General features: G+C 43.7%; 2 protein-coding genes across 3 annotated transcripts in view; one reads left to right on the top strand and one right to left on the bottom strand.

Moving 5' to 3' along the window:
• Positions 1 to 446: 446 nt before the first annotated feature.
• LOC139574216 (mitochondrial import receptor subunit TOM5 homolog) lies at positions 447 to 1,793 on the bottom strand. Its single transcript, XM_071398577.1, has 2 exons — positions 1,530 to 1,793; positions 447 to 867 (listed from the first exon to the last, which is right to left on the bottom strand). The coding sequence occupies exons 1-2, from the start codon at positions 1,648 to 1,650 to the stop codon at positions 833 to 835; spliced, it is 156 nt and encodes a 51-aa protein (XP_071254678.1). The 5' UTR covers positions 1,651 to 1,793; the 3' UTR covers positions 447 to 832.
• A 460-nt stretch (positions 1,794 to 2,253) lies between these two features.
• The window catches only part of LOC139574214 (FERM and PDZ domain-containing protein 1-like), a 33,079-nt gene continuing 23,202 nt past the window's right edge, over positions 2,254 to 12,130 (top strand). For both annotated transcript variants that reach the window (XM_071398574.1, XM_071398573.1), the window contains exons 1-2: positions 2,254 to 2,441; positions 9,595 to 9,751. The gene's annotated coding sequence lies outside the window, so the exon portion shown is untranslated. The remainder of the gene's footprint in view (positions 2,442 to 9,594; positions 9,752 to 12,130) is intronic.

The following is a 12,130-nucleotide window of genomic DNA, read 5'->3' as shown; positions in this document are numbered from 1 at the left end:
CTCGCATGCATCCCGTCCCTTAAGTAATAATATATGACAATATTTTGCAACCTTATCTGAAGAAAAAACCTGCATTTGAAATAATTGAATTGTCTAATGTTTACACTGATTCAGTTTTGAATGAAATTGCCAGCTTCATGGTCAGAATGCTGATGTCCTCAAAAACAAGACAAGAGCGCCCCCCATTTGGCATATTCAGGTAATGATGGTTGCTGTACTGCGCTGCTTGAGAGTTCTTCTCCCTTGCCTTCATGATGCTGGAGTCCAAGGGGCAAGCAGTTATCTACAAGTTTAGCAAATTTGGCATAATACCCTCTACCACCTTATTTGTTGTATATTGTATACCTGGGGATCTACAGAATATCTTCAAATCAAAACAGTTCAAGGGGTCTTGCTTTCGCAAGACATCTATACCTGATGATAATGAAAAAAACATGCAATCAATATTTAAACATGTCTTCCCTTTATTGCATGTGATGACCAACAAAATTCAAATGTCCAATTACACAACACTCTCATTGAGGGACCATGGAAAAGATTGCCAAAACACTCAAAACAAAATCAGATGTTCTCTTATTGAGCACTAACATAAAAGGCAACCATGAAAAATAACAGAGGACACATCGATGACTACAAATTACAACATCTTAATGTTCAAGTGCAATGGGGGACACAACGTAATGTCTCCACTGTGGCCTATAAAGAAGTCTTCCATATAGGATCCGTATGATGGTGTTTAGCTCGCCGCTTTGTTAATTGTTCCCGTTATGGTGACGTCCATAGACCTTGTTGCATTAAACTGCCTGAGTGGGAATACTGGAGGCAGTTGGTCTCAAATGCTGTCCAACTTCTTCAAGATATACGGAGCTGTGTGGGGGCAAAGGAAAAAAGTAGTCAAACCAAACTTAATGACTTAGTAAATTATCCATAAATGTTCCTTTTTGATTGAGGCGCTGTTTATGGTCAAAAAGATCTATCAAAGATCTTGGGCATATTATCTAGATTAATGACCATTCATTCTCATGCAAAGACCAGAAAGCTGGCTCCCAGGTCAAAAGAGGGGAACCATGTTTAGGGGTCACAACCTGATGGATGATTTGTAAAGGATCACGTCTAGTGATGTCATTGATTCTCTGTACATTCTCTAGTCTGAACACTGAGCAGGTGAGTAAAGTGAGTGCGACATGCATTACAGTCTGTGCTATCCTGGATCCTTGGGACCGCCCTACTCCATTGAAGTTGACATTTTAAATGGTTAGGCAAGGGTTATGTTTATGGTATGGTTAGGATTTAGGGATAGCACTGACCCATATATAATACAATATATTGTGAGATAATGGCAGTGTTCGAGAGTTTAAAAACCGTAACGTATCATGGGTAAATTGTGACTGACTGATCTATAAATAATAATGAGTAGTTATTTATGATGCAAGGTTCTTTGTAAGTCGGCAGTCGCTGACACTGTCGGCTGCAATGCAGAACAAGCACAACGTGTGCAACCCGAGAGCAATGTGAAAACCGATACTTACTGGCTCTGAGAAGGGCAATATAGATTAGAAAATTGCGCACGGACGAGATTACATCCTGTCGCATCTTTTTCTTCATCTCCTCTGGGTCCATTTTCGGCTCTAACCCCTCGAGTTTAAACATCTCGGCGTGGTCTGTAGAGGTTTTATACTCTATCCCTCACCTGCTTGTGATTTAATGGCTGAGGTTTCCTTAGTATTATGCTGGCCCTTTGGCTTGATTCTCGGAGCCCTACTCGTGCTTGTTGGCGGACGCGTGACTGTTTAAACCGGAAATTACGTTTAAGGGTTACTTTAAGTACAATGGCCGTAGAGGTACAAACTCTACAATGGGGGGAAGGCAAAGCAATAAATATGTATTTATGAGGAATTTCTACTAACCCAAGACTTGCCTATTTATCAATTTAAAAGTTTGTCTAAAATATATATTTTTAGAGGTGACTAAATAAAAAAACATATTTTGTGATTGTTTTATATTATTGTTTATTACAATATACTGTCATTCTTACTTGTTTACGGCCACAGTTTTTTTCTCATAGTATTATCATCTTTATTGAATGTGTTAATATCAAGCATGATCTTTCTTGCCTTCAATCAAGCTGACCTTGTGAGGGAGGTCCTCAAGGCCGACGGGGAGGGAGCGAACAATAATGAGTGTGGAGGAGAGGGAGGAAAAATTGATAGAGCGAGAGAGAGCAGGAGAAAACAAAGGGAGGGAGGGAGTGGGATATTTCTGAGCTCAGGGCCGGGGATTAAACGGTCGAGAACAGTCACAATACGATGACAGTACGCACCACACCGTCCGGGACACGTATTCTACCGATTCCGACAAACTATTCTGTCATCTCTCTTTAGTCACTTCATTGGGCCCTCCCGGTTCACAACCCTGGTCTGTCTCTTTCTATAGAACACGAGGTGAGTTCGTTTTTCGTGATTTGATTCTCCTCTTTATTGTCAAACTGACTGTGGACGAATGGTGGAGAAGCCTGGGTGTATGCTTCTGCGTGCACCTTGCATTGATTGGAAGAATCTCTTGCGATATTTTTCACATAGAAAAAATACATCAAATCCTATCTGAATGATTTGGACCTCGTGCTGGTCCCGGTTCCCCGTGCCCCTGTTTCGAAGAGCAGGAATAGAGAGATCTAAATCGGATTAAGATTATTTTAGGAAACAATTAAAAATTGACTTTTTTTTCTCTTTGTTTCCGGGCTAATCTGGCATGACTGCTGTCACCGATTATATCTCGGGTCAGTTTGGTCCTTGCGGGTGAATAATACGAACACAACATAATACACGTTTATATCTGGGTTATAAAACCTTTCAATATTTGATTTCGACCTATCCAAAATTGCTAATGAATTGGGGGTGAAACTATCGTGCGATGGGCTATTGATATTCTATTCTATTTCGTTTTATTATTGCATACTGAGCAGCGCACTCCCATGCATTTCGTATTGACGTGGTTATTTTGTCGTTGATTCATAACCATCCTCCTCTTATCCATCTAGGATACTCACACATGCATTCTGTATGGCCAATACGCAACCAGTGGAATTCTGTGCAGCATGAAATTGGTGTCACTTAATGCAAATGGTCAGAGAGTACAAATGGAAGAGTAGATCCAGAGATGGTGACCGGCGTCTCTAGTGGTGTAGTAAAACGCCTTTATATTAAATGGCCAATATGTCTTGTTATCAATGAGCGTCGGGCTGTTGGCGAGGTGTGGAGAGAGACAGAATCAGCCTTTTTCCTCCTGCGCGTATCCATCGGTTTGTGAAAATGCGACGTTAATTCAGTGCACTTTTCCATTCCGTGCGAAGCAAGAAGAGCGCAACACAACTAGACCGGAACAATGCGTTTGCCGTTTTGTGTCCTTTATTTAATGCATGACATGATTTAATATGACCACTGATTCTGATTATATATAGGCCAGACATGTCCTCTACTGTACACAACATGTACATGCGGCCCAGAAGATGATGTATTTAATGTCACAGAATATTAGGCTATCACTGACTAGTTAATGTTCACATATGTACCGACATTCCTATACACTCACACATGCTGACACACATAGCCTGCATCATCTCACACATGGGTGGTTGTTGTCCTGGTCTTGTGCTGCCCTATGGGCGTGACTGCTCAGTGAGGGTGCTTGAGTGTGTGTCTGTGTAGGTGTGTGTGATTGTGAGTGTGTGAACACATGTGTATATGTGCAAATGTGTGTGTGTGTGTGTGTGTGTGTCTGTGTCTGTGTGCTGCTATGCCAGTGCTGCAGGCGTTGTGCATGATGACTCAGGGATGCATGATGACTCAGGGATGCATGATGACTCAGGGATGCATGATGACTCAGGGATGCATGATGACTCAGGGATGCATGGAATAACATGTGATGGAACTGTTGCTCTGAGGTCACTCAGCTAGCGGAGAAATGCGACTGGGATGACACCCACATCAGGAAGGACTCACTGCCTGTCTGTCTGTCTGCCTACCTAACTGCCTATCTGCCTCTCTCCCTGTCTGTCTGCCTGTCTGTCTGCTTGTCTGTCTGCCTGCCTGCGCTGGGATCTACCCCACTGAGTGCTCTTCTGCCCTACTTACGGCTGGCTCCCTCTTACCCTGGAGCCTCCACATTTCAAGTGGCAGCCTATTCCCTACATAGTGCACTACTTTTGACTCAAGCCACAGTGGCATCATTTAATATTTAGCCCTTGTTGTCTCTAGGGCAGTTTGAGTTGTATGCTGGTGTCCGTTCCAACCGATCAGTCAGCCAATCGATCACCAGACCAATTGATAATGGCGGTCGTTAAGTAATTAGATGCATGTTATTGCCCCAGACACATTTTGGCAGCCAGAGACTGTCGGGTTGTCAATATTTTTTTTATCTGAACACAAATCCATTTAATGGTTGGGCTGTCTTTCTGTTTGTCTTCTCAAAGTGTTATAATGGGTTGGATTGTCCAATGGACCACCACTGAGACATACTGTACACCATAAATCCACTGTATACTAGAGTCCCTTCCAGACATAACAGCACCATGATCTATGAACATGTAAAAAGGTTTGGCCTAGACATAAGAGAAGCAGAGGTCACTCATCCCAGACTTATGCCCAATCCCAAATCAACCCCAAGCCCCTTTTACATGATTGGATAGTTTAAGATAACTTTATTTGTCAATTGTACACAAGGTTCAACCAAAATTTGACTCCCACTTTATTCCAACCCCTCCTAAACATATATACAGGTTGAGCTTCCACGCTGGAGCAGTTGTTGTGGGGGGTTAATTACCTTGCTCAGTGGCACAACGGCATGCAATCACATATAGGGTTTGGTACCAGCAACCCTCCGGTTGCCAGCTCACTTCCTGCTGGATCTTTCCCATCAGACACATGATGTGAACTGGCAACCTTCCGGTTGCTGGCTCACCTCTCTAACCGCTAGGCTACCTACCGCTCCATAGGTGGCAGCAATATAGAGAAAATTCCATCTCGCCAGTCAGAGGGCAAGGTGGAGCTGGTATCATATTGTTTACAACCATTCTTTGAGATCAGACCTGTATACATGAAATGCCTATAGGCCGGGCTAGGGACAAGGGGTTGATTTGGAGTATGATTTCTATTCACCCACTTACTTCCCAAGCTCTTCTTCCCAGACAGATAGTGACCGATCCAGGGAGTCCTCTCTCTGACCCAATGAAAACCCCCAGACAAATAACTGGAACACAGCAGACTATTAATCTTCCAATGGCCTAGTATTTAATAGTGCATTGGGGAACTCAAGCTCCCCCCGGTCACCGTTGCAAGTGGGGATGAAATGAGTGGTGCACGGCAGGTTCTATCTTAATGATGCTAATGGAATGAGCGGACAGGTGGTACGCAGAACGGGGCGGTAGATTTGATTAGGTCTGGAAGGGAACAGAGAAAACGGATCATCTCCAACCGAACAAAGAAGAACAATCTAATGGAGAGCTCCTGGTGAATAAACAACAGGAGTGGTCGGTCCTTAATGACGTTTCCTAATTATTAACCGTCTCTTTATTTATATTTTTATATACAGTCATTTGATTTATTTGCTTGTTTGCACAGTTATATGTCTTTTTAAAGGCATATTATATAACACAACCATATAGTGTCTGGTTTTGCGTCGTGCCTGGATACAGCCCTTAGCCGTGGTATATTGGCCATATACCACAAACCCCTGAGGTGCCTTATTACTATTATAAACTGGTTACCAACAGAGTTGGTAGTAAAAATAAATGTTTTGTCATACCCGTGGTATACGGCCTGATATACCACGGCTGTCAGCCAATCAGAATTCAGGGCTCGAACCACCCACTTTATATTATATTATAGAACACAACCATATAGTGTCTGGCTTTCTTTGATGTATTATTTTGTACTCTGCACAGCCCCTCTCCAATCCTGTTCTGACTCTGTCAACCTGTTCTGGGCTAGTTTGGTCTGGTTTGGTCTGTTGCAACTCAGTGTCAGACTGAGGTCCTGAACAGATCTGTCTCCCACTGTGCTCCTCCTCATGGGTGGAGGGAGGGGTCGTCCACTCAGGCAGAATTAGGCCTCAGACGTCAATAGCAGACAACTGGTCGATCCCAAAAAAGACCTGTGTTTTTAGTCATAGACCAAGACCACATGCAGCCACACAGTGAAAGGGTTTGTATTGGAACATATACCACTACTCGCCCACGTATAAAAGCTCATTAAAGTTTAAGGATAGGAACAAGGATAGATATGTTAATCAAGGTTTTTAAGGATTGGGACTTCTCCACTTTTAGTGATTAAATACTGTATTTAGGATGCGTGTGTGTATCGCCTTTGACTGAAGTTTGGTGACCTCCTCAAAGAGGTCATCCGGGTTAGGCGAGGGCTTGGCCGGGGTAGGCCGTTATTGTAAAATAAGAATTTGTTCTTAACTGACTTGCCTAGTTAAACACATGTAAAAAAGAGGACACTTAGGCTGCCCAATTCTGATCTTTTTTTAAATTCACTAATTGTTTTTTTGACCAATCAGATCAGTTCTGATTTTTTTTTTTAAAGATCTCATGTGATTGGTCAAAAGACCAAAAATATCAGAATTGGGCTGCCTGTGTAAACAAAGCCTGGATTGTTGCAAGATTAAAAATAAATAATAATTGCACTTTACTGCTGAGAACATCAAGCAGGTGTTTAGGCCTTCCTGTCAGTTTCCACGTTATCAGTCAATGGGACAGGGCTTGTGTGGGACCCTCAGAGGAAGGTGACAGGGCCAGGTAGGAAAGCTCCACGAGGGGGACCCCCAGAGGAAGGTGGCAGGGCCTGTGGATGAGCTCCATGTCAGGCCTTTCTGTAGATAGATTTCTCCTGTACTGTCTGTTGTGGTTTTGACCCAGTGTGGCCCCGCCCCGGTCCGGTCTTGGCCTGTCTTGTCTTAGCATGCCTAATTGGATTTCAACTAGATGCTGTTTCCTGTCCAGCTGGCAGCGCCTCCCATTCAATAATACCTCTCAGAGAAAGAAAGAAAGACAGAAAGAGAGAGAGAATTCAGGGAAGATAAACAGAGACTTAGTGTCTCTATGTATGCGTGTTTGTTCGTTAAAAGTTTAAAGGGTTGAGCTAGATTCGGTCACAAGAGACGCTGTGTGGGTTTCCAAACAGAAAACCTTATCAAAAGTGATTGTTCCACGGGTTGAGAGTGAGAGGAGAGTGATAATTGAGTGAGAGAAAGAGAGAGAGTCCAAGATGGTGAAAGTGCCAGAGAGAGAACGAGAGAAAGTGGAAGGGAGAGAGAAGGAAAGAAAGCTAAGACAGGCTGCAAGCTATGCTAATAACGGTCGAGATGGAGAAAGTGGCAGAGAACGAGAGAGAAAGAAAGAAAGAAAGCCAAGACAGGACACAAGCGGTACTGATGAAGTCTGTGGACAGCTTGGGGGACACTTGCTGTAAACACAGCAGTCATGATTACTATTGATTCAGAGCCAGATTAGGAGCAGTCTTATCACGATCCACAGACAGACAGACACAGACAGAAAGACAGGCAGGGATATCCCAACCATGATTTTAAGTACTGATCTCACGTTATTACGATGCATTTGCTTCACTTAAAAAGCAACCCCTGGATTTCCACATGATGTCTTTGTTCGTTTTTATAGGTTAGTGTGCGTTTGAATCACTGAGGCTGGAGACTTATATCTCCCTCACTAACTTTAAGCTTCAGCTGTTTGAGCAGCTTACCGATCACTGCACCTGTACACAGCCCATCTGTAAATAGCCCACCCAACTACCTCATCCCCATATTGTTATTTATTTTTGCTCTTTTGCACCCCAGTATCTCTACTTGCACATCATCATCTGCACATCTATCACTCCAGTGTTAATGCTAAATTGTAACTATTTTGCGACTATGGCCTATTTATTGCTATACCTCCCTAATCTTACTACAATTGCACACACTGTATATAGATTTTTCTATTGTGTTATTGACTGTACGTTTGTTTATCCCATGTGTAACTCTGTGTTGTCGTTTTTGTCGCACTGCTTTGATTTATCTTGGCCAGATCGCAGTTGTAAATGAGAACTTGTTCTCAACTGCCTACCTGGTTAAATAAAGGTAAGAATTTTTTTTTTTGCATAAACATTTTTACTATCCTGTTTTGAAGGTACACTTTTTTTACACTATAAAACCTCATAAACAACTTTTTTTTAAAAACAAACATCCTTTATCTGTCACACTGCAGGAAAATGTTAACAATGCCGAATGTAATTTTTATTAAAAAATGATTTAACGATTGACCGTACATCAATGTCCGCTGCTGGCCTATGTTTGTACTGTATTGTGGGGAAATGCTACAGTGACCAGCCTTTCCTCCTCAATGAAACAGCAAGCTGTTCTTTTCTCTTAACTCCACATCGACATCTCGTCTCCTGTGCTGCTGCGCCCTCCAATAAAACCCTCTTTAAAATTCCTCCCTCTTCCCCCTCACTACAACCCCCTCCAATATCCTGTCCATTTCTCTTTCTCCCCCTTGGCCAATTCGCTTTCACTCTTTCTCTACCGCCTTCCCCTTCTCTTGGGCCCCTGCTCCCTCTGCTCTCCTTTCACTCTCCACAGTCCACCCCTTCTTCACCTCTTCACCCCCTGCACCCCTCTCTTTCCATTTCCTCTCCTCCTTCCGTCACTCCTCTTTTGGTGCATGTGTTGGCAAAGGAGGCTGGAGGAGGTAGGAGGCCTAGCTAGCTGCATTAGCTCTATGCATTATTAATCTGCCCTGCATTCTATGTGGGTCTGGGTTGTTTCCGAGCTGCGCACTGGGGACCAGGCCTGGTGAAAGAGCACTGTGTTTGGGACACAGGGCCTGGTGATGGAGCTGCATGTCAGGGCCATTCAGGGAACAGGAGCCCCTGAAATGAGAGAATAGAGAGGCACTAAAGGAGTGTTTAATCATGTGTCTTTATTCGATAAGGCGAACATTTATTCAGACCCAGAGCGCAACTATATTAGATTTGCCTTTGTAGAATTGCACAAAGCATCGTTTGAGCATATTTTGCTCACTTCAGCTATTCACAGTTGACGTTTGTATAAAAGAGTTGTCCTCCTTTTATTATTGCTGTAGCTTTGTTTGTCCGTGATCCTTGGGCACAGCTTCTTTCAACCGCAGTGGGATTCACAGTCTTTCCTCTAGCAGTTTCTAAAAGGGGCTAGTTGGTCCGTCTCTGAACTGGGTTGATATGAAATTTTAATTCAGACAACCAGACAAAGTTAGAGTGCCTCTTCTCCATCACACCATGATGTGCTTTTCAGGCTACACTGCTTTGATTGCAGCACGGAGGCCTGGGGGTGGGGAAAACAGTAGTGGCCTCTTTAATAAAAAAACACAATTCTGCTTATACTGGCTCTAACAGGAGGATGAAGACTAAATGTCTGCTTGTTCAGTGATCTTGTTATGACAAACACGTTACGATGACATTGCACTTTTGCATCATATCACTTAACCCAGAAAGGTCATTGTTTTGCGAAAGGAATCGAAAGGCAATGACAGTTTAACTGATTGATTCGTTGATCCATTCTGCACAGGTGACTACGGGTATTAAAAATTCTGATTGGTTCTGATGATCACAAGGGCCCTCCTCCACCTCTTCTGGGCTAATCCCGATGGGACTCCGGAGCTGATGTCACAGAAGGCAAGAGGGTTTTCCTGTTCGGGAATCCAGAAGAGACAATCCATACCACGGTGAGTGACAGACAGACAGACAGACAGACAGACAGACAGACAGACAGACAGACAGACAGACAGACAGACAGACAGACAGACAGACAGACAGACAGACAGACAGACAGACAGACAGATAGACAGACAGAGACAGACAGACAGACAGACAGAGACTTTAGTCAGAATGCTGGGTATCTGGTCATAGCACCTTCACTAAATGTTTCAATACTTTGAGATGGCTTCTTCATCTCGTTCCTTAACGTCTGCAGTATATTTTAATATATTAACATTAGCATAACAATCTATATGCTCCTATTTGCCGATCGCTGCTGGATTATTTGAGAGAGTTTAAGGAGTGAGTAATGAGATACAAAAGTTCATTGTGTATTACTTTGGCAAAAAGTCTGAAAATACATGATGTATTGTATAGCCAACATAGGTAAAAAAGCAGTCTGCTAAGAGATTTGGGGCAGCAGTGAACACACTCCTCCAGTGATCCGGGTGATCATGTATTTATGGATGGTGTCTGCAGCAACAAAGAGAAACTGTCACCCAAGATGACTTCCTGACTCGGCAAGGGCAAAGAGAGAGAGAAGGAGAGAGAGAGAGATGAAGAGAGGAGGGAGATAGAAAAGGGCAGAGAGAGAGAGAGAGAGAGAGAGAGAGAGAGAGATGAAGAGAGGAGGGAGATAGAAAAGGGCAGAGAGAGAGAGAGAGATGAAGAGAGGAGGGAGATAGAAAAGGGCAGAGAGAGAGAGAGAGAGAGAGAGATGAAGAGAGGAGGGAGATAGAAAAGGGCAGAGAGAGAGAGAGAGAGAGAGAGAGAGAGAGAGAGATGAAGAGAGGAGGGAGATAGAAAAGGGGAGAGAGAGGTTTCACCGGAGTCAGCACTGCAGCATGGATACACACACATACTAACAGATACATCTGTAAGTGCACACACACATGCACACGCACGCACGCACGCACACACACACACACACACAAACATTGATATTGTCTCCTGTGTGTATTTGCTACAGGAAAGAGTTTGGTCTGGACAGCTTCATCTCTCCCACTCTGCTCAGTAACATGAGAGAGAAGGACCTCTCTCATGAGACACAATTTTCCCTAACTTTAACCCTAACTCTAATCCTAACTTTAACCCTAACTATAATCCTAACTCTAACCTTAACCATAACACCTAACCTTAACTCTAACCTTAACCATAAAACCTAACTCTAACCCTAACTCTAACCCTAACTCTAACCCTAACTCTAACCCTAACTCTAACCTTAACCATAAAACCTAACCTTAACCCTAACCCCTAACTCCTAACCCTAAACCTAATTATAAGCCTAACACTAATTCTAACCTTAACCCTAAGCCCCCTAGAAATAGCATTTGCCCTTGTTGGGACTAACAAAATGTCCCCAGTTGGTCAAACATTTTTTGTTTACTATTCTTGTGGGGACTTCTGGTCACAAGAATAGTTAAACACGTCCACACACACACCTGATCAGCACAGTGTCCATCTCAGATTGATCGAACAGGTTTCGATAATGTGTGTCTCAGAAGCAGCCGGTCTTTCAGGCGCAGCTGTCAAAAGCGAGTCACCCCTCATCCACATCAATCTGGATCAATCCGAGTCAACGGGGTGCCAAAGTTACACCCTGTCCAGGTCCTCTCCGAACGAGGACATAATCCTCTTACAGACCCACAGCATTGGCTTCAATAAGGGCAACACCAGAGGGCTCGCCTTAGCCGTAGCACCTAAGAGCCTTCACTTCAACGGGGATGACGCTAGCAGACAGGACTAGCCTTAGCTTAGCGCCTACGCCCATTCAGTCCAATTGGTAGGATGTTAGCGGCCTGGCATAGCGTCTGAGAGCATTCACCTCAAATTGTTCACGGGTCTAGTCTAGCTGTCAGCACTTTCAGTGTACTGCAGCGAACGACTGCACAAGTCGGCTCACTCTACAGTTTCTGTAGAAAATATCTTTGTTGAATTAATCCTCCATCCCCCTATTGATCAGCGAGAGAAATGCAAACAGTCTGCTGCATATCATTCAGAACCTGAGCCAGTGAACATTAAGTCTGATATCGCCAGTTAATCCCTCTGATTGATAGAACATTGGCCTGAAGTTGGCAGTTACTTTCTTCCTCTTCAGCCAGCTCCTTTGCCATTGCATGGCGTGTCACGCATGGCAAGACAAGGAGGTTGGCTGAAGCACAGACACTCAGACTGAACCGGACTAATAGCACTCAGGTGCTTTAGTTACTGAAGCAGAACGAGCAGACCGGAGGTTTCTGAAACAGACAGTCAGACCGGGGATAACGACGGCTTCACTCTGAGCTCGAGGAAAGTTTACCGGGTTTTCGTGGAACTGATTAGCTTCAGTTGTAGATGGAGGTGGTGGT

This window comes from Salvelinus alpinus, chromosome 4 (genome assembly GCF_045679555.1).
Source record: "Salvelinus alpinus chromosome 4, SLU_Salpinus.1, whole genome shotgun sequence".
Taxonomy (NCBI): Eukaryota; Metazoa; Chordata; class Actinopteri; order Salmoniformes; family Salmonidae; genus Salvelinus; species Salvelinus alpinus.
Note: the sequence above shows the minus strand (reverse complement) of the source record. Positions and strands in the feature narration are given on the sequence as shown.

Excerpts from the sequence above, each read along its gene's own strand:
- LOC139574216 (XM_071398577.1), bottom strand. The coding sequence starts at position 1,650 with ATGTTTAAACTCGAGGGGTTAGAGCCGAAAATGGACCCAGAGGAGATG. Across the intron at positions 868-1,529 it reads TATTGCCCTTCTCAGAGCCA|CTCCGTATATCTTGAAGAAG; the intron begins GTAAGTATCGGT and ends GCCCCCACACAG.